Source organism: Carettochelys insculpta, chromosome 8 (genome assembly GCF_033958435.1).
Source record: "Carettochelys insculpta isolate YL-2023 chromosome 8, ASM3395843v1, whole genome shotgun sequence".
Lineage (NCBI taxonomy): Eukaryota > Metazoa > Chordata > Testudines > Carettochelyidae > Carettochelys > Carettochelys insculpta.
In genome coordinates this window covers 66,934,430-66,961,894 of record NC_134144.1, presented here as the reverse complement: position 1 = coordinate 66,961,894, position 27,465 = coordinate 66,934,430, and the positions used below count along the sequence as shown (strand labels likewise).

Sequence of the window (27,465 nt, the reverse complement as noted above, 5' to 3'; positions counted from 1 at the left end):
AAACATGAGCACAAAAGGTACACCAAGAAAATCTCATTTGGGCACCTATGCTCTCAGACCCCTAACTCCGCTTGCAAACTGGCACACATCAGTGACAAACTCTGCTGACGCTACCTGGCCATGTGCATTTGTTCTCATGCCCATTATGCTCATGTTTAAAAAGTCAGCCTGAAGAGTTACTCTTCATGTATAAAAATTTAACATATTTACCACCCAACTTAGTGCAGCTTTAATTGTAATGGAGAGTCCCTTGGGACTCAGTAAACACCATGAGAGAAATCCTGTGCCTGACCTTTATTTTTTAAGAAAAAAATAAGTATGAAGCTTCTTTCTATTTCTCCCTCACAGACAATTTAGCTGGAAAAGACCAATAAGCATGCCACTTGCATGTCCCTGCTTGGTCAAGCCTATTCCTGACAGTGCTTTCCTTCATATCCCTGGACACAATGATGAGTCTTTAGTTGCTGGAAAAGGAATGATGATTCAGACCCCAAAAACAAAACAAAAAACCACTTATGTCAATTCTTGTCAACACCTCGGTTCTCAGCCAAACTTGAAACAGTCCTGGGATGGATGCCAGTACCAACACTGCATTCAGAGAACAAGTTCAAGTTTCAGGCACGATAATCAGAGGAAATAAGGAAGCATGTACAAGATTATACATTCTGGACAATATCATCCACTGACCACTTAAATTGCTCTCCGCAGTTGTTGTGGAACATTTACCCTGTACCATAAATGTAATTGGTGTATTACAAACACAGATCAGGGCAGGATACGTGCCCACACATCCTACAAAACTAGACCAATCCACACATTACAAGACAAAGGCTGGCTGTTTTGGACTCACTGAACAGACTGACAGCTATGGGTTTTTCCCCATCAGAGCTGTCAAAACACTGGTAATATGGCTGGAAAACAATTCTGATAGAAACACAATGTGCTGAATTTAACTCCTAGGAACCTTCAATTTCAAAGGAGAACCAAACAAAAGCAGTCTCTCATTTGCAGAGGAGAAGGGAGAAACATGGGCTGAAGCTGAACTTAGACTGCACGGAGTTCCAATGTCCTGTTTTTAAAACAATAGCTAAGTAGGCTTTAGAATTTACAGGGATTCTCCCATTAAAAAAATAGTTCTGGCCTTGGCACAGTAGAAATTCTGAGCCAGGTTCTCTATAGCGCTGCAGCCCCTGAGCACTGCTCAGGAAAAGGTGGCCAACACCAGTGCTAGGAAAGCTTTCTTGTTCAGGAATGCTCTGCTGGGTGCAAATGTGGTAGTTCAGATCTGTATCTGCTGCCTTGCTCTCCATCTAGCACAGGAGGCATGTGTCTATGTCTAGAAGGAGACATGGCAGAACTCTGCTGTGCTGTTCCTATCCTGGTGACATTTCCATCAAAGGGCCTATGTCAGTGGTGGATCTCAGAGCTGCCAGGCGATAGGTCAGAGCACCACATGGTTGGTATGAGCCCCAGCTCCCTGTGAATTTCCCTGTACCCAGCAGAGCTGCGGCACAAGGGAATTTCTATCCCACATGTTCCCTGAAATTCTATGCTGACTTACATTCTTTCTGGGCCTACTGATCTTGTGGGGGGAGAAAGAAGGAAGGAAAAGTTGCATAATGCAGGAAGAATTGAGGATTCAAGTTTCACACTATTTTGAGACATCAGCAGCAGCAATACACGCAAAGAAAAAAAAAAAGGAAGAGTGGCACAAGCTCACGTCATAACTTAGGAGGCGGTGGCAACATCTATGCAAGAGTTAACGTGTTCTATGTTAACAAAATGAACAAGCAGTCCTGTAGTACTTAAAGACTGAAGATAATTCCTTAGGTGATGAGCTTTCATGGGACAGACCCACTTCTTCAGATCCGGAAAATTCTCTTCATCTCAGTTCACATTTTTCAGAATTTAACAGAAAGGCAAAAAAAATGAAATAAAATAAAAAATTCGTTATTGTATTTCATTTTTCTGGCTTTCTGTTAAAATCTCTTCAGCTCAGTTTTCATTTACCAGAATTTTCCAGAGCTGAAGAAGTAGGTCTGTCCCATGAAAGCTCAACACCTAAGTATTCTGTCAGTCTTTGAAGTGCTATAGGACTGCTCTTGTGCTTTGTGAAGATACAAGCTGCGTCTACACGTGCACGCTACTTCGAAGTAGCGGCAGTAACTTCGAAATAGCGCCCGTCACGTCTACACGTGTTGGGCGCTATTTCGAAGTTGAAATCGACGTTAGGCGGCGAGACGTCGAAGTCGCTAACCCCATGAGGGGATGGGAATAGCGCCCTACTTCGACGTTCAACATCGAAGTAGGGACGTGTAGACGATCCGCGTCCCGCAACATCGAAATAGTGGGGTCCTCCATGGCGGCCATCAGCTGGGGGGTTGAGAGATACTCTCTCTCCAGCCCTTGCGGGGCTCTGTGGTCACCGTGGGCAGCAGCCCTTAGCCCAGGGCTTCTGGCTGCTGCTGCTGCAGCTGGGGGTCCGTGCTGCATATACAGGGTCTGCAACTAGTTGTTGGCTCTGTGTATCTTGCACTGTTTAATGAAAGTGTGTCTGGGAGGGGCCCTTTAAGGGAGCGACTTGCTGTTGAGTCCGCCCCGTGACCCTGTCTGCAGCTGTGCCTGGCTCCCTTATTTCGATGTGTGCTACTTTGGCGTGTAGACGTTCCCTCGCTGTGCCTATTTCGATGTTGGGCTGAGCAACGTCGAAGTTGAACATCGACGTTGCCAGCCCTGGAGGACGTGTAGACGTTATTCATCGAAATAGCCTATTTCGATGTCGCAACATCGAAATAAGCTATTTCGAAGTTGGGTGCACGTGTAGACGTAGCCACAGACTAACAGGGCTACCTCTCTGAGACTCCTCTGCATTATCTTTCAAGCTTTTAAAGGCACTGATGAAAAGCCCTGAGTACTGTACAAAGTACTGGTTGGCAAATGTGATAAGAAGAAATTTAAAGCTTAAACTGTAATGGATTTCGCTGGGAAATATAATTTGTAAGAGTAACGTGTATGCTCTCTCTCTCTGGTCCAGAACTTTTCTTTTCCTCCTGTATCTGATAAAATGAGAAATGGATTTCTTAAAGAGCCGAGAACCAGAAGGAAATTGGAACTAGTTGTAATAACAATTGTCCCACATTTACAAAACACAAGGCTGAACTCCAAGACATCAAGATGTTCCTGTAGAAGAACCAAGACATCGTTTTTCTTTTTAAATGTCAGCCCCATTAAGTAGGAGGGAAATAATCAGGGGAACAGGACACAAATGTCAAAATAAATCATGCCTCTTTGTTTCCAGTCATGCTATTAAAGCAGTCAGCCCTGATCTAATGCCTTTTGAAGTCAATGGAAAGACTTCCATTGGCTTCCCAGGACTTGGAATCAGGGCTTAGAAGTAAAATTCTGCCTTCTGTTTTGCTTGGTAGAGTTCATCTCTGATATCTGGTCTGTCTCCCAAGCACAGAATTCTTACCAAATTCAGTGGGGTGCCCCACATTGGAGAAGCAAAACATCAGCACTGAGAACGGCAGCTTTTATTTGAGAGTAGTTTTATCCTTGTTTTAGATATAGAATTTAAGTGTTCCCATCCTCTTAAATGGGCACTGTATTTGTAACTGGAATTGAAAGACAAGCAGGTGTCCCAACACCAGGCACAATTAGTAGCAGGGCATTGAGATCTTCTTCCCATTGGTACTGCAGGCAGTAAGGTGGGAGAAGAGAGCAGTTTGTGGATTTAATGAGAGGAATGGGAAGGTGGTATCCTTGAAGCTAGTGTGAAGGGGCTAGGATAGGGTATAAAGCAAGAGTGGTACTCTGTCTGGGGAGCAGACTCAGTGGCTGAGCCTAGGGCAAGTGCAGGTAGCATCTGCCCATGACTGAAGAGGCTTAGAGAGTGTGTGCATGTTATTTGGGGACCACCCAAAGAGGGCAGACTTACGGTGGTGAGGGTGTTTACCTTAACACTGCTTTTCCTAGTTTTCTGAAGTAAGAGTTGATGAGGAGCAGGGTCCCCAAGAGCCTGGAAATTCCAGTGGGCAGAGAGGTACGGCTCTCCTGGGCCCCGTTATATATACAGAAGGGGGGAATTTGAGGCCGACAGCTCCCTCCACTTCTAACCCCTGCCATCTTCCTCTACTACACCCTCATGTTCTCCATTCCCTCTCACCTCCTCACCTCCTAGTCCCCCAACCCCCATTCACTTTCCCTTTACCTATGCCCCTTAATCCTTTCCCTACCACTTATTTCCATTTCTCCCCCCATTTTATCCCTCCTTCATTGCAGATCCAGGAGCACATTTCCCTACAACCACCTACTTTACACCCTAATCACCCCTTCCCTCAGTCAGCCATCATACATCCAATTCTCTGCTCAAACCACAGTTTCAACACCTTCCGTATATTCTGCTGTACCCCGAACTGCTGATAAATAAATACAATGTAACCAAGGCAACCAACCCAGCGACTCTGACGTAGGCAGACGTCCCCAAAAGTTTACAGCTCAATCTTAGTGTTCTGCCCAGCATGGGATTCACAATTCCAAGTAACCAGAGTCCATGAATTTAATGGCATGCACTTTTTCCCTTGTAGGCTACATCTCAGAAACTCCTTGCTCAACTGGCCTCACATTTAAACCTCTGGCCCTAGACTGCACTCCCATGAGGCAGAGCCCGTTTTAAGAGAACCATGGACTTCACAGCATTAGAAAGGGAAGAGCTCCCCATCCCCAATTTAGGCAGAACTGGGGATCCATTCTATTTCCTCCAGATTTCTGCACCGGAGTGGACTTGAACTCTCAGAGCCCAGACTGGCCTCAGTGTAAAATACTCTCGTGTTTAAGGGAGTACTTCAGAGGGTTAGCCTCTCTGCACATGCTCAGTTTAATTCATTAGGTATGCAAACAGGCACACAAGCAGGCCTGCCAACAGAAAGGGGTGTAGCTGCCCCGGGGCCCAACGTTTCAAAGCAATCTGGAGCTCTGGGACCCTTTGAAATACCGTGGCAGCGCTGCTCTGGCTGCAGACAGCTGTGTGAGAATGCGGAGCACCAGCACCACAGTCCAGGCAGCACTGACAGCAGGCTGTCGTCGGCTCCGCACCTTCTGCTCTTGGCCCCTCTCCTTTTAGGTACAGAACCAGGCCCCACTCCCACCGTGCCCTAGGGCTCATGGTGGCTGTCAGCACCACTGCACACAACATGCCTAACGAGAGAAGCCAACTGCTTTTCAAGTAACATTTTAATTTGAAGCCCCACAAAAGGATATATGAGTGCCAGGCACTCTGTTGGGGAGCATGAGAGGCCTCGGTGCAGTGATGTGAACCCTGTTTTGCTCCCTGTCAGCGCAAATGGGGAAAAACATCTGATAGAATGTGCTGACTTTAAGAAAAGGGCTTTTCAGGGCAATGTGTTGTGGCAACTCCTTGGCTAAATGGCCCCAAATTTCACAATACCCTTGTGACCCTATGATGCACGTTAAATTGCAGAACAATCCAATTAACTGTCTGGATTTTAGAGTACTTGGAGCAGCTGAATTTTAAACCAAGAACTGGTCTTAATCACAAATGTGCTTTCCAAAGTTATGGTCTGTGCCTTTTAACCATTACAAGTATTTATCTTTAACCAGGGCATCCTACCAATGATAAACCCAGTGCTTTAAAGCTTCTACTCTGTAAATGACTACTGAAGAGTCTAACTCTTTCCCATCCCCTCCACACTGAATAATGAGTTAGCTGAACAACCTGCACTGTGAATGGCTTTATAAGAGAGACATTTGCGCAGAGCCTTTTATCACACTTTTGCCAAGCAGTTATTGTTGCACTGATGCAATAGATGCCTCAAGCACCAGCACCCCAAAACACAAGGCTCGTGCAAATTGAAACCATTATTTCATTAGTTCCCTGCAGGAAGGTCGGACTGAAATGACACACATCCTAGAGGGATTCTGGGATAATTTACACGTTATTAACTCATCTCTGCGACCCTAATGTTTCTTTGTGGTTACAGCATTTATTGATATATTATATTTTAAAATACTACACATTGTAAGCATACAGAAACAACAGTATCCTAGAGTTAGTTTTTCTAATCCTCTCCAAAAGAATTACTGCAGCTCAATGGCAATATTACTAGAAAGAGAACAGATAAAGGAAGTACCCATGCTATTTTCTAGAAATCATAAAATGCGGGCATAAAAATTTGCCGTTGGTTAAAACTTGACCCATGTGGCTACATTCTGCTCTCGGTACAGAAAGCTTTTGAAGGGCTTTGTTTTAAGTGGTTTTAAAGATTAAAAAGCCCTGGTAATTTTAAAACAGACACAGTCAATGAACCTGGCCCAACTCAGGTTTGCAATCAATGAAAAAAACCTGGTAAATTTATCCTAAGACGTATAAATAATTATATCACGTAGATAGATTTCTAAGATAATATCCAAAAAATCCACCATAAGTTCATTGACTTCAGTTAAGTGGTATCAGATTTACAAAGACATAGCTATGGTCAAAAACCAGCCCAAAGTCTCAAGCCATAAATAGCTTTATTCATTTATGTATGTAGATATGATATAAGAACACTTAAGCTGGTCATTTTCATGTATTCACAAACTGAAATAAACCAAAGGAGTTATTCTGAACAATCCTTATGTTCAAGGGTTCCATCACGTAAGGCTCTGAGCTATTTCTGTTAGGTGAAAAGCACCTTCAACTCCCATTGGATGAAGAGGTGGGAGAAGTGCACAGTACCTTGCAGGATGAAGCCTGTATGCTCTACATACAGAAGGAGAGTTCTGTGAAGGAGAGTTCTTCTAATGCATTGTGAAAATTAATAAAAACTAAATCCATAATAGAGTTTTAGCAACTCAGCACTTTGGTAAAAGATAATCACAATCACATGTTAATAACTGAAGTTCTCTCTACGTGAGATCACAAATCTACCTGTGTGGGAGACCATGTGATGAAATGGATTACAACAAATAAATCTTACAATAGGCTCTGAGAATCATTTAAGTGATTCACCACTAGATGGCATCTGTGCCTGTCCACTGCTAAAACAAAGCATCATAAAAGGTGATCATCTTCAACTGCTAAAAAGAGAGATACAATTACAATGAGCATCAACACAGATTCCAGCCACTTCTGGCTGTAATCCTATTTTACAAATATAACAACTAGCAGACTCTGCCAGTTTTATTCATGCAGAATATTTTCTAACCATGCAAGCAAATCTCAATGCACCCATGGTTATCAGACTTCCCGTTCGAAATGCTGGGCCTGAATGAATTTCATCATAAGAATTCGCTATGTCCTGATTTGCCTAAATAAATAGGTAAAAAGTACATTTTCCTGGATGCCAAATAAACGGGGCCAAAAGCGTGGCACAGGTTGCACCCATAGATCAATATAGGAAAGAAATCTGTCACTTAAATATCTCTGTTTCAGGTAGAATATCCATTCAGATTTAGGGACAAACCTTAAAGACATTGCTCAGGTTAAATGCTCTGGAAATGTGACAGTAAGGACAGAGAAGGGATGATGTCTTCTTGTAAGTTTGTGCTTCTCTGTTGAGGCCCCACAAACACTTATCACTCACCTGACTACTCTGTGTGAACTTGTGAGATTAAAGACACTAAACAGTTGGGGTTATTTTTTCTTCAATGGATCACTTTATCAGATGCATCTGATGAAGTGGGTTTTATCCACGAAAGCTTGTGCCCAAATAAAGCTGCTAGTCTTTAAGGTGCCACAGGACTCCTTGTTGTTTTTGTGGATACAGATTAATGTGGCTACTCCTCTGAGACTCGTTAAAACAAAACAGAGAGACACACTTTCCCATCACTGGATATTGAAATTTACATAAAATCAGATTGTGATTTCTCTTAAATGGCACAAATCTAAAGAATGCCTAATTAACTAGAATGGCGTTACTCCATTATGATGTAATTCTGAATCAGACTTACACAGATTAACTGCAGCAGTTCAAAGCACTTTTTATTACGAAGCTTAACTGTCAGTTTCTTGATAGAAACAAATCACACTCTTTCAAAAGCTGCAAGTAATTTGATTACTTCCCAATCCCATAGTTTCTGACAGACGTGTGAGCTTGTGCTTAAAAGGTCTTCAAAATTCCAACAAACATCCATAGGATCATAGAATCATAGGGCTAGAGGGGACCTCAGTAGGTCATCTAGTCCAGCCCCCTGCTTTGGACAGGATCAACCCCAACTAAGATGTTCCAGCCAGGACCTTGTCAAGCCAGGTCTTAAAAACCTCTAAGGATGGAGAATCCTCCACCTCTCTAGACTCCAAGGAGCAGTCATCATACAATCATAATACTCCTTTTATTTGAAAAATCTGTGCTAATTTGGCTGACTGCTGGAGGCTAATGGGAATACTAATGGTAAAGAAAACAGCAATGTCTCCCCAAAGGGGGCAGAGCTTGTCCTAACAGAGCTTCCCAACCTTGTAACATGCTATCTGTCCACAAGTTGTTTGGAAATTTAGATCTGTGAGCAAAGCCAAATGAATTGCAGATTCTGAACCACGAGTCCTTCTTCAGGACAGTAGTACAGAAATTTCAATGAGCTTTGCACAGCCAGGTCCAAATCTGCTTCTCTGCAGGATGTTAATGGTTGAAGGAAACTTTGAGAAAATCGCTACACAGCCAGGATCAGTTCTTCGGATCACTGTATTTGTATAGCTCCACAAAGGTCTGACTGTGCAATTTTGCCACAGACACATCTGTCACTGAACAGTAAGGGAGCTACACAGGTCAAACTGCTGCAGGAGTGGGTACTAACCAGAAATAGGACCCAATTCACCTTTGTACAGACGGACAGCACAAGAGACAAGTTGTGCATAGGTCTCATGCTGGTTCTCAGCACAAGGGTAAATTTCAAGCATGGAGCTTTACACAGCAATCCAGGTGACAGTGTTTTAAATTTACAACCTGATATTCAGCTTTTAACTTGCACCTAGGCCCATTACCAGTCACACCTCTGACCTTCTCCTGATCTGACACCTTGGTCCTGAGAAGATGACACACACCGTTCATACGCACGACTACCCTGCATAGGTCTGACTGCACTGCACAGAAAAACTCAGAGGTATTAAAAGAGTTGCTCTGAGGCGACCTGAACAATAGGCTGGTATTTTTTTTATGATGTGGAGAGTCCAAAAGTGGCTGTTGTTCAGTACAAAAGTTAATTTCAAATGTGAACTATGACACATATGATAAAGTTTCACATTCCTGGTTTTTGTCTCCAGGGAGTGCTCCAGTAAAATGATCTAGATAAGGATTGATAATCTAATGAGGAAAAAAACCCAACACCGTAAATGAACTCTAAATTGTTGAAGCCCTAAGCTATGGGGACCACCGAAACCCTAAGCCCCAAGCCTAAAGTGGGGGGACACTGTTTTCAGGGGTGTGGGGTCATGATTTTTGTTTTTTAAAGTCCAGAGATGGTTACCAGCACATCAAGGTTGAGAAATGCTGACTTAAACTAACGCCATGATTGACGGATCCTAAAGCATAAAAGGCTTGTGCAAGATGAAGGGCTAGGTCATATCTCTACACCAAGCCTTGGTTTGGCCTCAGGAGACTGTAGAAATATTTTCCTATAAATATACCAATTTATCTGAAATCAGAGGGAAAAAACACACATCACAATATGGTGGCAATTCTTGGTAAATTACATTCTAATACAACCAGCCATCTAAGATACTCACACACATTCCTACAAATCAGTAATACATCCCTTAAAAAAGGTGATTTGCAAAAGGGGAAAAAAGGGCTTGTGCTTTTTTATTTTTTCATCGTGACTAAAGGGTTAGTGAACACCTTTGTCCTCCTGGCTTTCCCTCCCTCCCTTGTCAAAAATAAGTCTTTTAATGGCCTTTTTAGCATAAAAGTAGCAGGAATAAAGATATGACTGACTTCTCTCTAAAAAAATCTTAAATTTTAAATGACTTCTCAGGAGGAACTAGAACACTAACTGAAGTGACAGAGGTGTTGAGCCTTTAATAAAAAGCTCTTCACTCAACTGTTTATCAGGCACAGGAATTAAACAAGAGTCAACAAAAGCAATTAAAACCCAGAGGTTAGATCAGGCTGACTAAATACCCCTTCTCAGCTTTCATTTCCTTAGCATCTGCAACATAATCATCATAATCATCTCACTGATTCTTCTGTCATCCAAAAAAACCCCCCAACTAACCAAACAACAAAAACCAAAAAACCAAAACCCACAGAGTAAACATGACCTAAATTTCTTATAGAACAACAAAGCAGACCTTCTTTCTGCATCTCAGTTGAGCACAAGCCTTTGTTTTAACCTTTTGTAAATCAACCAACAGCACCTTTTTAGCATGGAGACCTGGGTACAACATGGCTTTTAAATTAGTTTCACATAAAGATAAGAGTCGCATCGGTGCCTAGTCTCAGGGAAGAGGTTGGAGAGAAAATAACATATACCTAAGGGTGTAATCATGAGCCAGACAACCATGCAACACTTCATGCAGGTCACCAATAAGCACAGATGACAACTGGGTAACGCTTGGAGAGAACAGAGACCAGATAAGGGTGGTACAACTGTAGACACACCTCAGTTACACAGACAGGCTGCTTACCCTCAGGTTTAGTGGTAGTACCATCTTTAGGCAAATTTAAAAAGAAATAAAGAGAGGGTAAATAGGGAAGAGTTAGTAATATTAACAGAACTGGGTGTTATGTATTAGCTACAGAATAAGCAAAAACTAAAACAATTGAAGAAGTGAAATGGGAAAAGAAAATTCGGTTAATCAGCAACTCAAAGCAAGAAGCACCAGAACAGTCTTTGAATCAGATTAGTTTGCTCCCATTACAATAATGTATTGAAGAAAAAGCTTTGCTGAGCACATTCCTTTGCTGCCTTGCTTATGCCTCTTGCCGGAAATGTCACATGCAATTTTTTCTACTGGCAAAAAGAAAAGGCGTTCCCTTAGGAGCCAGTCTAATCCATGCATCATTTAAACAAGAAACAAAGTATCAGACAAGAACAGTAAACACATCCTGCTTTAAAGTAATGGAGCACTGCTGCTTTTCTGTCTTCAGCCTCTAACAGTGGGGGAAAGGATAAGAAGCAGGTGTTTAAGTCCCGTACTCTGGCTTCAGTTCTCCCTGCACTGCACCTCAGCCATGCAGCCAATGTGAGCACTAATTTAAGCCTGGCAAATGCTTTACAACAAAACTCGTGCATCAAACAAAGCCAATTATTTTAAACGAAGACAAAAGTTTTAGCAGTAAGCGAAGCTCGTCTTCAAAACAAATACAGGTTCAATCTCTCTAGTCCGGCACCCTCAGGACCTGACTGGTGCCGAACAAGAGAATTTGCCAAACCACGGGAGGTCAGTATTATCTAGTAGCATCACCAACACTTCCACTGTTGACTGGGCCCTTAAAAGACATGTAGGGGTAAATTACAGCTAAATAACAGCACACAACACTGAGAACTGGGACTCCTGACTGTAAACAAACTTCATGGGACCATGGGAAACTTGGCCACACCCCTGATAGGTGGCCATCCCACTAAGTAAAATTACACCGGATGGATGAGTGTGTGCTAGACTAGAGGAATTCAAATCTTATATAGAAATATCCTCACATTTGTACACAGGATTCCTCATCACACTAACCAGGAGCCAGGATGTCCTCTACTATAAGCTGAGAACTGATAATAGCTGAGGTTCAGCAATCTACACAACATGAGGCAAGAGTATCCATTCCCTTACCAACTATAAGTCTGCTACAATCGCTTAATCTGGTAAAAACCAAAGAAGTCAATGGTGTTTCATCAGGATTAGGGTAATGTAAGTTACTACAGAATCAAATCCTAGCTCAGGTGATTAGCTCTCCCTGGATCAAATCTGGCTAACAAAAACCGACAAGTGAAACCAAGCAAATCATCTAGCAATAGTTTTTAGCTGCTTCTAATCTATATTTCCTCATCCACACATCCTACCACGCCACAAGTGGATTCTACATTGAGTGGTGACTTCAGCCTGAAAAGACTGGGGCAACAGAAAATGACAAGAGCCCCAAAGTAGATGATTTAAACCCTTAAAAAGAAAAGCCTGAGTGGGGGAAGGTGAACTCGTGCCTTTCATGTAAGCTAAAAAAGTAACTACCCCATACTCACGTGTCAGTCAGATTCCTCTTTGCTTCTCTATCCCACGCTTAGATGAAGAGGAGGCTCCTTAGCTCAGGATCAAATGCAGCTAAGCCATGCCTAATGCTACCCAAAGCATAAAAGCCACTTGCAATAAACCTATTCTTTAGTTCTGAAGGGACTACACCAGGGTGAATTAGGCAGTGAGCATCTCTCCTGAACTCCACAGAGTCAAGACATCTCCTCTTTACAACATACACGTGCCGCTTAGTGGGAAACAAAGGAACAAAGAAAAGGGTTTCAAAGTGAACTGTCCTTCCTGCGAGGCTTATTCCCTCTGGTAATGTATTCTTCTTTAGCCCCAGTGGCCAAAGAACAGAGACTGGCGGTGACCATCTTGTTGCAGAAGTAGCTTATATTCAGAACAAGTCATCTAAATTCATGCAATTTATAATACTGGAGAAATTATCTACTTTCTGAAAAAGGCCAGCAGCTCACCTAGTGATGCGTAGGAGCCTGGAGGTAGGGCTGCTGCAGAACTGAAGGGGGTGGAAGATCCAGAAGATGTTACTTTTGACTTGGCACTAGCTGCTGCGTTCACATCGATGTCACTGCGCGACCGCTGCAGAGATCCTGGCGTTGACACAGATTTTGTACTCACTGTAGAGGCTTCAGACAGGGGAGGGGAACAGACACAATCCAGACCAGTGAGGATTAATTTATTTGACTCTTCCTTTCAAAGCATGCAGTTAGAATTTTCTTAATCGGGTGCAAGTGTTCCCCATGTGAGACTTGAATGCTCATGTCAAGGGCTGGAAAGACCACAATGCACAATACACTCAGAGGCAGTGTGAGCTTCTCCTTCTCAGTCTTGACCTAACTGGCCACCTCTAGGGTAGGACAGTCTCTACAGCCCATTCATTCAAGCCTTGATCTCTCTGCTGAGATGGCCAACAAGGCCACTAATCAATGACAGCTCAGGTGCCGGCTGTGTGAGGTAGGCCATGTCTATACAACAGGGACTATATTGTCCTAGCTATGGCACAATCCCAGAATGTACATGCAATCTGTTCCTTTCAGTGCAGTGACACCACCACCTGTAGTGACAGTAGGCAGATCAATGGAAGCCTTCTTCTGCCAGACTAGCTGGATCTACACTGGGGGTTCAGTCAACATAGCTATATTGCTTGAGGTATGGATTTTTCACACGCCTTCATGATGGAGCTATTTTTGCCCTAACTTTTAAGTGCAGACTAGGGTGAAGGCCCATCTACTGGGACTTGATCTGTGAAATTCAACCTATTTCCCATGCGGTGCTAGTCAACAACTAGTAAAAATTTTTGGCAACTCCTGACCAATGATACTAGAAGTAATGACCTAGCTGTGAATGATTTCATATCTCAGTACCAGTGCTCTGTTCTTCTGTAAGTACACTTTCCCCTACTCCCTTCAGTTCATGACAATATATTGCCAATACATTTTGGACTAATTTGCAGTGCTGTTCTGCAGTGGCTTCTGTGAGCAGAAAAGTATATTACTTATATGTACTTGATGCTCTCAGCTGCTGGTATCTAATAGCAGAGCAAAGTGTGATCAAACCAATGACTCTATGCCCTGCACCTTGAAGGTTACTGGTTATCAAGGCCTCCTATCACTAACCACATCTGCTCAGGAAGGTCTTTTGTTGCTGAGAATATCCCTTCATGAGTTAAGCTGCAAGTGCTTGGAACCAAAACAAAGCTCTGAAGATTCTACATGCTGGAGAGTCTTCATGAAAAAGATCAAGGAGGCTCAACATTATTTCTGACTGTATCAAAGGCCTCTGTGGAATAGCTGCCTGTACAGGGATGAATAGTGGAGGTGGACAAAAATTATATCATGGCAGCTATTAAAAGCCAAAAATAAAAACTGAGCTGGAAAAGGCTGATCAGGTATTCTTGTCTATCCATCCACCAGTGCACTAGGGTTCTGATGGCAAAGTGGTCCAGAACTCTCGCTTCCATCAGTGAAAGCACTTCTGTGAACAATTTTGAATTTAGTACCACAGGAGACATGCACATAGGATGGCTCAATAGTGTGCGGGTGACCACAGGAACGGCTATATCTGACTGAACTAATGGTCAGCCTATGCCCAGCTGGCCTGGGCTTTGTGAAAGGCACGGCCCAGCTGCGCAAGACTACACCCTAGTCAGAAAATCCATCAGAGCTTCCTCACTTTTTCCTTCCAATGAAATCAATTATAGGAACATATTTCAATTTTCAAAGGCACAGGCATACTGGCCGTTTATGAACAGGGTATGCTGTATTACGACTGGTACCAATTTATTTAGCGCAGAAATCTTCCTAGTAAACTGGTGATTTCTTTATAGCCAGAATCAGTATTTTGGACATGGATATCTTTGAATCTTTTATCTTTCTTCATTACAAATCTTCCCCTACAATAGCTGACTGCATTTCCTTTAGCTCCTGTTCTCACCTCTGGATGTAGTGCTTCCAGTGGGACTTCTTTTGGCAGACAATGGACGGCTAGAAATGAAACCCAAAAATGTATTAAAAAGTTACATGGACATTTTGACTTTTTAAAAAAAAAACAAAAAAACAATGGCCTACCCATGACCTTCGCTTCAGACTGCAGTGTGTGCCAAATGTTGCTGTATACACGCAACCACAACCTCAGGCATCTCCACTGGCTCCCCACTTCTCTCAGGATTTCATTCAGAAGTGCCCTCTGTTTTGAGAATGCTCCACATATATGCTCCAAGCAACTTCAATGCCAAAGGCACCAGAAGAGTTTAACCCCAATGGTGATTAGCCTCTCCTCCTCTCTCTGCTAATCCAGAACTCTAGCATTCAGTCCAGCACTGGTCCTTCATCACTGAAATCTGCTACACTGAAACCCTTGCTGTGGAGCCAGCTAGTCTGAGCGATGAATGTCTGCTTAGGTACTTTTGTTTGTTTACCCCCACACAAGCTCTCCCTGGGCTCCCACAGCATTCTCCTGCTATTGCAAGACTGCTGGCCTGACCCTCTTTCATTTCCTCTTGAAACCTACCAAATATATCTTCATAAAGTTACACAAACTGTATATTCATTATCCCGATAATCTGGAATTACTTTTTAGATGCTGTCCCCATGCAGCCGCTGAGTACATAGTCACAGGGGCTACAGCTACACTACATGCCCTTTCAGAGGAGGAATGCAAATGAGGGAGAACAACAATGCAAATGAAGCACAGACTATAAATTCAGTGCATCATTTGCATAATCTCGTGCGATCGCATTTCCAGAAGACACTTTGGAAAGCAAAAACAGCTGAGTAGATGGAGTTCCTTTGGGGGGGCAAAAATGTTTTCAAAAAAACCCTTCTTCCTGAAACAAATTAGGAAGAAGGGCTCTTTCAAAAACAAAAAACAGCATGTTTTTTTCTGAAGGAACCCTGTTTACATGGCTGTTTTTGCTTTTGGAAAAGTCTCTTCTGGAAATGCGTTCTTGCCAGTTTATGCAAATGAAGTACAAAATTTGTAAATCAGGGCTTCGTTTGAATTTTCGATCTCTCTCATTTGCCTTCCTCCTCCGAAAAGGGAAATGTAGTATAGACGCAGCCAAAGGGTTTCTAAGAGACAACTATTTACATGTAGTAATAGACTAGCAGGATTTATTGTTTAAACATAAATACTGAGGCTTAATGAAACTCTGAAGGACAAAAAAAAAAGTATAAAAAATTGCAACGAGCATTAACAGAGCAAAAGATTTCAGCTCCTCTGCAAGACAGAGGTGGATTTTACAATTCATTTTGTAACAGAACAGTCCTCAAAAAATTTTATCACTGGGCCAAATTTTGAGTCTAAATTCTTTGTGTCCCTTCAAAAACAGCCAAGATACACAAATAAAGTAGAAAAGCTATTCATTTTACAGCTCCATAATTTACAACCCTGCTTGGCTGCTTCTCTTCTTACAAGAAAAAGAAAAGAAACACTTTTCTGGCTTAAGACAAAGCATGAAAAATTATAGGCCAAACAAGTTTCTTTTTAAGATAGGAGGGATGACTAATACTGTCTGGCTGAGAATGAAAAGTCTCTTGTCCACTTATTTATGGACTCGACTGACTCCAGGATATTTAGCAGTATGGGTTGCGGGGGAAAGGGGGGAGAAAGTGCTTTGTGTTTTCATATCTTGCCAGCCAAAAACCTCATATACCATATTTTGGAGCCAGTCAAATGTTAAGACCAAGAAATAAATGTGAACAGTCACACGAGAGATGAGACACATGCTTAAGCATGATGCTGTGAATGGTAACAATGCAATGTCATAGATACTTACAATTAGGCACATCCACATTTTAGTCAATAAAAGCAGTGGTGGTGAAGTACAGAGACTTACTTGAGACTCTCCTGGGAGCTGGAGGACGAGCGATCAGACTGAGGCAGGGACACTATGCTATCTGAGTTCTTCAGGTGAGACTGCAGGGCTTTCTGATACGAGGATTCCAACGTGTGATACAAGTGTTCTGCTTCTCTGCTGAAGTGATTGTGGAAGCCCCAATAGCATCTGAAAATAAGATTGCAATGAGTCACTCAAAACAGGAGACAGCCATCCCCAAAGGCAGTGGCTCTTTAACTGATCCATTTCAATGATGGAATCTTTCCCTGATGCATCTGAAACATAACACACAGGCTGATGCTGCATTTGGAGGAAGCAATTCCATACAAGACACACTGACATACTGACCAGAAGCTGGAAGGTGGAGTGTACATGGCAGGACATCACAGGAACACTACTGCACCAGGAAGGGGGAAGTCTATACCAGTGGTGGGCAACCTGCAGCCCATAGACTGCATGTGGCCCACTGGGGAGACACCTGTGGCCCATGGACCCTTGGCTACTCCCCCTGAATTGTGATGTTCCAGGTCTGGGAGACAGATGCAAGAGCAGGGACAGAGCGTGAATCAAGTGATTTGTGGGTTCCGAAAGTGCTGGGAGGGAGGGGGAAAAGCAGGTAAGTCGGACAGGGAGGCACACAGGACCACAGGTGGAACTCCATTGGGCTGCTGCAGCCCACTGAGGTGAAGGAGGGCCATTCATGCAGCCCAGCCACTATTGGTGGTTGCCCATCCCTGGTCTATATTCAGATATCACAGCTCCAGTCAGGCTGTCAGGAAGAAGAGCATTAACCTGCAAGAGCAGCGGGGATCAGGCAGACAAACACATGGCAAGCTTCAAATGGCAACCTCTCAGAGAAAGGAATATATAGTGTGAGTGCTTCCTTTTCGCCCATCTGGATCTGCACAGAACCAGGAACACTACAATGGTATTTTAAGGGGGAGAACTGGCAAAGTTAATTTGAATTTGATAACTGCTTCCGAAACAATCTGCTGTTGAAGACAGATCTATAGACCTGAGTCAGGATGGAAATACCACTGATTTTTTTTTTCTCAGATGGTAACGGATCAGTGACTCCTTCATTCATTAACATTCAAAAGCAGAAGTCTAGTAATTGACAATTACCCAGGAGATGATGCTGATACTTTGTATAAAACTGTGGAGCACACTTTGGCTGCTACTGATGCAAATCTTAGTGGCTACGTCTACACTAGCCAAAAACTTTGAAATGGCCATGCAAATGGCCATTTCGAAGTTTACTAATGAAGCGCTGAAATACATATTCAGTGCCTCATTAGAATGCTGGCAGCCGCGGCACTTTGAAATTGACATGGCTCACAGCCGCGCGGCTCGTCCAGACGGGGCTCCTTTTCGAAAAGATCCCGGCAATTTTGAAATCCCCCTCTTCCTAATAGCAGATAGGAATAAGGGGACTTCCAAGAAGCCAGGGTCCTTTGGAAAGGGAGCCCCGTCTGGACGAGCCACGCGGCTGCCAGCCGTGTCAATTTCGAAGTGCCGCAGCTGCCGGCATTCTAATAAGACACTGAATATGTATTTCAGCGCTTCATTAGTAAACTTCGAAATGGCCATGCAAATGGCCATTTCGAAGTTTTTGGCTAGTGTAGACACAACCAGTGAGTGCTAGACTCTACTCTCATTTTTATGGCTAAAATCCACTTCCTCAGATGAAGTGGAGCAGAAATACAAAGGTAGGTACATATGTCAGAAAATTATTGCAAAAGAAAAAAGTTAAATTAAATAATTGGAAATACACATCTCCTAGAGCTGGAAGGGACCTTGGGAGGTCAGCTAGTCCAGTCCCCTGCCCTTGTGGCAGGACCAAGCACCATCCCTGACCTCTATTTGCCCCAATCCCTAAATAGCCTCCCCAAGGATTGGGCTCACAATCCCGGGTTTAGCAGCCAATGCTCAAACCATTGAGCTATCCCTTCCCCAATTTACTCATCATTGTAAGTTAGGGTGATCAGTTGGATGACTGGGGCCATTCAGTGCGGCTGATGGGGAGAGGTTTGACAGATATTCACAAGATCAATAAATGGAAATTAATCCAGAGTTGTTGGCACATGACAGCTGAGCCCTGAACCAAGGAATTCATCAGCATTTTCATCTCTTTGGGAAAAAACACAAACATTTAAATCTGCATACTGGCAACACAGACATATTAATTAAGGAAAAATAAAGGCATCCACTGTAAATCCTCAGTCTGCCTAGCTAGCTATCTGGGTTAACTAGCCACATTGCTCTAATACCTAGGCACCTATAGTGCTTTCATGATTGGAGACAATATTCCCTACCACAATAATTTAACACTTATTCCTACTATGGACCACCATTTCTTGAAGTGTCATATTCAGTCATTGTACTCTTCCAAAGCAGTTAGTGAAATGTAAAACATACCACATGACAGCTGTTTCGCTCCATATGTAGCTCACTTAAGAGTGTCTAGTTAATGCTTAGTTCAAGAACAGATTCTCAGTACACTGAGACTACCTCCTATGTACGGACACACACTTCTGGAAATAGGGCAGGACCCTTCCTATTTACTTTGTGACCAGAAAACTCTTTGCAAATTGGTGAGCTTTCTATATTAGCAAATAAGAAAGGCAAAAGAATGCTGCCACACAATTGTACTTTATTAACTCTGATGGCGTTTTTCAATATTTACGATATTTTGTAGTAGTTTAAATAGTAGCTGTAAGTCCCAGGCTGTAATTTTTACTCAGGCAAAAATTCCATGAAGGACCTTGAGATTTTTACATGAGGTAAAAGAATCACACCTGAAATCAAACAATACTTGGATATTACACCTCTCCGCCCTTTGGCAACAAAGTCATTAATAGGAAGAGGAATGAAACCACCAGGTTTTTTTCCAGGCATTATAATCAGTGGCAAGAAAGTAAGATTAGCTAAATGTTCTTCTATGTGTAAGAACCTATATTATTTTATGGATCAATCTACTCTGGGGAAGAAACAGTTACAAATTAATATAACCTAAGACAACAACGTAAAATGAGCAGAATCTAACGACGCAAGGAGTGTAATAAGAAAGTGATGACTGCTTTGTAGGTCTGCTCCTGTTCCTGTTGAAGTCATGAACTTGTGCCATGGGAGCAGAAACAGGCCCTGTGTGTATCTGTCTTAGCTTCAGTTTCCCACCACACACCACCCTGTGTTTATAACGTGACACTCGTTTTGTTTTGTTTAAATCACTTACTTTCTTGCCTCTATCCTTGCTTCAGAGTCTGCATCATGGATTCCCTTCTTTATTGTTTCTGCTAATACTGAGATGTGTCTGAGATCAGAAAACAAAACAAAACAAAACAAAACATTGTTCAGCTGGTGAATAGAGAGGCAGGAAATCTCCCTGCACTCATGGATGTGTCTGAAAAGTTTAGTGATTTCTCCCCACTCTCAGCAAACAGAGAGCACTTCACAGCTTCCCCCATTTCGCATACTAACACTTAGATTTTTTTTAAATGTATTCATGCTCATCAGCTTTATTTCACTCGTTGCTGGAGAAAAGAGCCAAGCTTTATTCAGAGCCTTAGTTGCCATGGATACTTCCCAGATATAAAAATAATTTCTTAACCCTTAAAATAGCCCTGAGCAATATGAGTTAATGAAGTGTGGCTCAATCACTTTTCCTTTTCCCTCTTTGTCCTTCTAAGCAGACTGTTCGTTCAAATGGGCATAATGTGTCTTACAAATATTATTCTCTTATTGTCCTGATTAGTTGTATGTCAGCCTTAAACTAGCTATGCAGGCTTTACACCTGGCATCTGCAAGACAAAATCCCACCCACAGCACCCCAATGCCGCTGCACGTGATAAACCATCCTGTTGGAGTCTGCAACATACTCCAGTTTCTGCATGCGTCTAGCATCACCAGTCGGTAATACAAGGTGATGAGCCTACAAACTTAGCTTCTCCTACCACTTTGGGATGGCCTGAGCCCCTGCGGTTGAAGGAAGGGAGCACACCCATGCGTGGGCAAACACAGGAACTGCAAGTGCACCTGCATTTACAAGAGTCAAATCTTAAAGTCAGAAATTTGGGGGGAGGGGCCCCAAAAGAGCATAAGAGAAGGAAAAGACCCCTTGTGTTAACGCAAATTGCTCTTTGCATACCAGAACAATCTATCCCTTAGATATATAGGCCAGTATAGGTATTATTTTTGTAAAAAAAATTATATTAGTATACAAAAAATACAACTGGCTAGTTAGAACAGCATTACTGCTTAGTATCTCCAGTTACTATAGCAATATTTTGGAATGACTGGACGACAAAGTACGTGCCTGCAGCAGGAAACTGAAATGCCTAAGACCTTCTTTCTACCAACTCCAGCCCCTCTCCCCCAAACCTGGTTTCTCTCTGCCACTTGTTTCCAGCCAGGATAATACAAGACCTCCTTTCGTGAGGTAAATCAGAAAAATAGGTATGCTCAAGAACTCATTGACCATCTTCTCTGCAGCCTGCCAGAAAAGGACCCACTTCTGTACTCCATTCAACACAACTTCCAGGAAGTAGTGTCTGTAGCCTGGTGACACCTGAGGCCCCAAAATTTGGGAGACCTCAGAAATTCCTCCAATAGCCCATGCCTAAGCAGGTGTGCACAGGGCCTCAGAGGACTCTTTTTCCCTTTCATTTCTGAATGGGGAACACTTCATTTTAGCAGTGGGGGTGGGCTGTTCCAAGCCCTCACTTCACCAGTCTCCTGAAAGGACATTCATGCTCAGATCTTACCTTTCTAGGGAGTGTGTTTGCCACTCCTGTAACAGCAAGTCTAAAAATTCAAAGCAGCGCCTGAAAGAGGGCAAAGGAGAAATAGTGGTCTGAGCTATTCACTCTGTTAGAGAGGCACACAGCTTCTGGAGGGCTAGCTGCCACACACCGCTCATTTATTATTATAGGGCCCAGCTGGACACCAGAAATCAGCACTGACCCCCCTCCCTTATTAAAAATAGTATGTCTGTAAAGATCAAATTCTACAAAGTTTTTACATAAAAATATTAACATACATGACACTGAAACACTTGACTGTTACCACTGTGACACAGTATGAAGCAGTGCTCTGGACCACAGATGCAGAATATTACTTGTCAGGCTGTTTGGATTTTGCTTCTTTTTAATAAAAGAACAGTGAGTTGTAGAGGAGACCAAAATTAGTATTACTTAGTAGCTGTTTGCTCTTTACAAACACTGCACTTCATATCAAGTCTGAACAGAAGGTGTAGTCTTCATCCCCGTTTTTCACATTGAGAAACTGAAGGACAGAGATTATTGAGTGACTCGCTTAAGCTATATGACAGAGCTGTAGTCAATAGGTGACACAGTCACCAATTGTTCCTACTTCTGTTTTCAAGCTAGAGGAGAATGAAGCAAAGACAATGGCCAAAGGTCTCCCTACTAGACAGTAAAAAGGAAATTGTTACAAATTAAGGCCAGAAGGGACCACTGTGATCAGTCAGTCTGACCTGCAAAACCCAGGCCATCAAATTTCAAAGAATGTGACTTCTGCCCTCTGGTCTTGAAGGAGGCAACCATAGCAGTGATTGGTGGTGCAAAATAGGAGCTCATCTGATACCTCGAAAGGCAGCCAAACTAATGCCATAATATTATAGCAATATGCAAAAATGCACAAACACATACAACTGAACACTCACACTAAAGGCCAACCTTCCTTTTCAGAACCAGTGATTCTTCCCTATACTGTGTGTAACTTTTTCAAAAACCACTTAGTCTGAAATTTTCATAGACACCTAGGAGATTCAGACACATCCATTAATGTTAAGGGAAGATGTGCAGATAAATCCTCTACATCACTTTGAAAAACTCAGCTTTGTACATAAAAAAAAAAAAAAAAAAAAAAAAGCAGTCAGTAAACTTTAGCTGTTGGTAAAACAAGAAGAAAAGATAAAACCTCTTTCTCACCTTCTAACAGCAACAGACTTGGAGGTACAGTTACTGGTTATGATGGGTATTAGTCGAGGGATATGTGTATGCTAAAACAAGAAAAACGGGAGGAAAAATCTTTACATTTTTGATTTGTAGAAATAAAGCCAATTTCCCCTAACGTGACAATACACACATTTGTCTTGGCTCAGCCCATAGACAAAGAAATATTTTTAAGACAGACATAGACTCCCTTTTTACACTTATGGGAACAGGCTCCAGAGGGTCCGTGCGGTCTGAGACCCATATTCATCAACACACAGAACTCTCCCACAGAAAGGCCCATGAAGGCTTCCCACCAAATGTCAGCTGCAACACCAGACAGAAGCCACACTAGCTGATGGATGGCCTTAGATAAGACGCACTGTCCATGGAGTGCTTACAAAGGCTCTTTATATGATGATGGGAAGGCAAGCAAAAGTGGTTTAAAAACAGACTTCAGAGAAATATATGCTCAATTGTCCAAAAACAAAAATCCTTTGTTTCTGCAAAGAAATTTCCCTAACACACTTTATGCGGACAGTGCTTGTCATCCACTCTCAAAAAGTTCTTTACAAACCAAACTTCACAAGAGCCCTCTGAGGCAGGTTGGCAGATATCATTAACCCCACTTTAGACATATGAAAACAAAAGTACACAGAGGTGGGGCATGATCATGTACAACTTAAGTCAATGGAAGCTTTGGCTTTGAATGTCAGGAGGTGCAGGCTGGCTCCTACATGAATTGTCAAAGGTCTTACAGTGAGACAGTGACAAATCCAGGGATTAAACATACAAGTCCTGATTCCGAGCCCCACAGTCCAACCACATAATCCATCACGCTAGAATAATGAATACTGCATAAATAAAGCGGGCTTCCATTTTTCTTGTACAAAGTAACCCTGTTTAACAGTGAAATTATTCCTAAATCATCGTTTGACTCTATATTTAGGTCTTGTTGTACAACTGAAATCTAGAGCAACCCGTAAAGCTATGACCTCAAATGCTGACTTGCTGATTAAGAGTATTTATATTTAAGAAAACAGCTGCTGGTTCACCATCTTTACTCACTCACTAGTACTCTGAGAACTACCTTCTTTCCGGCTTACAGTCTCGACTATCTCTGATGGAGCATCCTACAGCCTGAACAATCAGAACAAGATCTCCAGGACACAAAATATCATTGCCAGCCTTAATGTCAGATGGCTAATGACATAATCTGTGGAATTGCCCCCTCCCCTTCCTATAGCTGATGGCCACCCAAAACACCAAATGCTACCCTTCCAGCCAGCAGCTTATAAACATCCCCAACTTCTGAATGCCTCTGTAGGGCTTTTCCTTCACCTGGCTATCCAACTTCAATTTAACAATTTAGTCCGTCAAATCACTACATTCAAAAACTTTGTTCATAAACAACAACAACCACAAAGAAGTAACTTCCATTTATAGTGGACAAATGGTCACTCCTCCTTTATGTTGGTCTTTTTGCCCCTCTTGAACTATGTTTCAGTAAACAGTTTCTGTTCTAAGATACGAAAGGGGAATCCAGAAATGGAATGTATTGTCTGAGTGTAGACACCATATCCAAATAAGCTTCAAGAAAAACAGTCTCCGTCATTAATCTATTAATTTGAGATGATCTTCCACCATGGGCATGTTAACATTCTCTAAGTTTAGATCTAATCCCATGCACAGATTTAAGCCTTTCTGATATATACTCACCCGGATGATTAATCTTACAGCTACGACACCAGAAGTGGACATTACTTTGGCACTGTTAGGAATCAGGTTAAAGACGGTTGGCATGATGGCTTCTGCCCCATGGTCAAACTTGTTTCCCAGAACGGAAGACAAATGTCTGAAAAACAATTAAGTAGAAATGGTAAACATGCTTTAGACTATGGTCATTACAATTATGTAGAGTACCTGTCATGCACTATATCACGATTTTACAGTTTCCTCTCTATTTCCACCAAAGAACAGGACATACCTCAAACATTTTCCCATTTTCATCTCAGACCAGTGCTGCATTTTAAGCTCATCCAGATTTTTAAACAAGTACAAAAATTCATCATGGAAGCTCATCTCACCACTGGCACCCTGTTAAAGGTTCCCTGACAAACCCACAGGGCACTCCTGAATGACTCGGTTTTCTAGCACTTGTCAGTTTCAGATTCCCTTCTCTCACAAACTTCTGTCTTGCCTTGACATTTGTGAACTTCATGAATGATTATAAAAACTCCTCCAGTTCCCTTTTTTTAAAGTCACTAGTCTGGCAGCATCCAACATTTAGTTACAACAGATGGGGGAACCAGCCCAGAAAAATTAAGAAAATGGCCTGTACTTTCACCCCAATATGAAGGCAATATACTTCATATTTCTACCTTTATTGTTCAGCTTTATGTTGTCTCCCGCTACCACAGCTGGGCTAGAAAGTGTGAGTGTGAAATATGACAAGAGAAGCTGTTCTCTTGCATTTTCACCCTTAATTGATGCAGGATGAATGGGTCTTTCTTCAACTCTATTTTGCAGTCTCCCAGAAGTCAGAATATTCCTGTGTTTTTTGTATAAAACAACTACAATTTGCCCCTTGCTACCGAGTACGTGGTTTTACACAAGATTTATATTTTAACATAATAAAATGAAAGTAACCACTATGGGTCCGACCCTCCAGTCTGATCTATGACCAAATCCACGCAACCCTAATGATTTACAATGTGGTGTTAAGGAGGACAAAGTATGACCCATTGCTTCTTTGCTATGGGATTTAGATGCCCAGGGCACATTTCATTTTGCTATCTGGAATTGTGGTATTACGCTCTTGAAAAGCACTTTGCAGGGTTATGGATGTGATTTTGCAGGTGCTGCATACCCTAAATTTCCATGGCATTTAATGGGTCCTAAAGGTGTTCAGCTACTCAAAAGGTCAGGCAGTGTAATGGGAGCTCACTTGTCTTTGCCTGTTCACAGAAACATAAAATTCAGTCACACCTGTTTGACTGTGAACTCACTCTTAGAATGGTCTCAGGTAAACCCTGGTCATGAGCCCAGGACCAAAGAGCTCTATTCCTTCCTTCCCCCACCCGGCCCAATTAAAAAAAAAACCCTCTTGTGTGAGTATAAGAGCTAATGCGGCTGCTGACTATATTCTGTGGTTTTACAGACACTATTTTGTACCTGAATAACTTAGAAACACTTTGAGGCTTTTTTAAAGCTAACTTTGGCCAGCAATAAACCCAAGCACAGATTTTGCCCTTTGCTACATTCGTTATCAATCCAGAGCAACTCCACTGAAGTTAATGGAGCTACTTCAGATGGATACCGGTGTAACTGAGATCAGAATCTGGTCCATAATGTGAGTAATGGCTTTCGAAGGTTAAAAACTGAATTCCAGGCCTGCCCCCTCAATATTTCCAAACACCATCACCCTATAGAACCCATCCACACAGGCTGCGTTACCTGCATGAGCACTGTTTGTAAATGGTTGTGGCAAAAATCAAGTTCAAATGCCACTTTGGCTGTCCAGTGCTGACAAGATCAAATGGCAAATGGGTTCGAGCCAGGAGCTTCTCCTTTTATCTAAACTAGTTTTAAAACAGAGTTGAGAATGAGGAACTTTGTATTCCTTACCCCAACGTGATACAAGCCTCTCGCACTACCTGAGACCGCAGATCTTTAGCAGAGAGTTTAAATGCTCCATCCAGTAGACGTAAGTGTTGGAAGAAGTTATCATATTCAGCAGCTCCAGCTAATAGTAAGGATCGGATCTTTTTCAGCTGTTGGCAAACAAGATTTAAGGACTTACAGACAAAATAGCAAGACACACTGGTATCTATTAATAAGAAATAAAAACACTCAGAACTGTGCCGAATGCTTAGGCTTATTTTTCAATTTCCATATAAAAACAGGAACGTGTTGAGGAAAGGATTCTTAAAATAATCCTAGATCATGTATTTCAGGAATCAGCATATGGAATAGGTGTAAGAACATGAGTGTGTTAACCTTGGCCAGGCTACAGGAATCCCAAGGTGTCACTTACCAAAGATAAAACATGGCAAGCCAGATGTTAACTTTTGCAATCGCATCATTAAAGTTACTGGGACGTTTAAACAAGTCAAAGAATGCTAAGGTTGCCCCTCCATTCCCTCCAGGCATTCACAATGTTGAGAGTAATTTATCATCTTGAAACATTCAAGGGTACGGTATCCACTGAAACACTAACTCTCCCATCGCCTTCTCAGCAAAAAGATGGTCTGACTTGAAAAGCCACGAGTCAGATTCTGATCTCAGTTACACCAGTGTAAATCTGGATCACATCCGCCAAATTCGTTACAATCAAGCCTTGTCTCTACTAGGAGTGAAATCTTGGCCCACTGCAATCAACGGTAAATTTCCATGGACTTCTATAGAACCAGGCTTTCCCCCAAGGGAGCTAGTTTTAGCCTCTGATGTAACTACACCAATGCAAATAATTAATCATGGTGCACCAATATCAACTCACTATGCAATTTTAGACCTCAGGATGAGACTGGAGTAAACTGCACAGGTACAAGTCACTGCTTAGACAAGCACTTCAGGGCTACACAAGGGATTTGCATCAATAAGGTTACATCACTGTACTTATCCCAGTCGCAAAAACAGTCTTAGCTGATTTAACATAAGAGTAACTTAGCACTTGTTTATAAATAAGGGCAGGCCTACACCAGACATGAAAGTCGATCTTAGATACACAATTCCAGCTACAACAATTCCATAGATAGAACTAATGTTTCTAAGATCGATTTATCAGGCTGTCCGCACAGAGGGAGTTCGACAGGAGAAACCCTGATGGTTCCCTTTAGCGCGTCCCTACTAGGCACACTAAATCGAACCCTGGAAGATTGACCCTGACTGAGTCAATCTTCCAGTAAGTATAGATGTACCCTTAGACTCAAACTCAGCATGTCCATTTCAGATCTGATTTTGCACCATCTTGCATCTCATAAAGTCATTTTATCCTG

General features: G+C 42.3%; 1 protein-coding gene across 20 annotated transcripts in view; it reads right to left on the bottom strand.

Moving 5' to 3' along the window:
- The window catches only part of CLASP1 (cytoplasmic linker associated protein 1), a 247,601-nt gene that overhangs the window by 93,357 nt on the left and 126,779 nt on the right, over window positions 1-27,465 (bottom strand). For all 20 annotated transcript variants that reach the window (XM_075001118.1, XM_075001117.1, XM_075001119.1 and 17 more), the window contains 8 exons: window positions 26,096-26,241; window positions 24,188-24,323; window positions 22,466-22,536; window positions 21,278-21,337; window positions 19,750-19,827; window positions 16,515-16,682; window positions 14,612-14,661; window positions 12,634-12,804 (listed from right to left, as the gene is read on the bottom strand). In XM_075001118.1, the coding sequence (XP_074857219.1) occupies window positions 12,634-12,804; window positions 14,612-14,661; window positions 16,515-16,682; window positions 19,750-19,827; window positions 21,278-21,337; window positions 22,466-22,536; window positions 24,188-24,323; window positions 26,096-26,241 (880 nt within the window). The remainder of the gene's footprint in view (window positions 1-12,633; window positions 12,805-14,611; window positions 14,662-16,514; window positions 16,683-19,749; window positions 19,828-21,277; window positions 21,338-22,465; window positions 22,537-24,187; window positions 24,324-26,095; window positions 26,242-27,465) is intronic.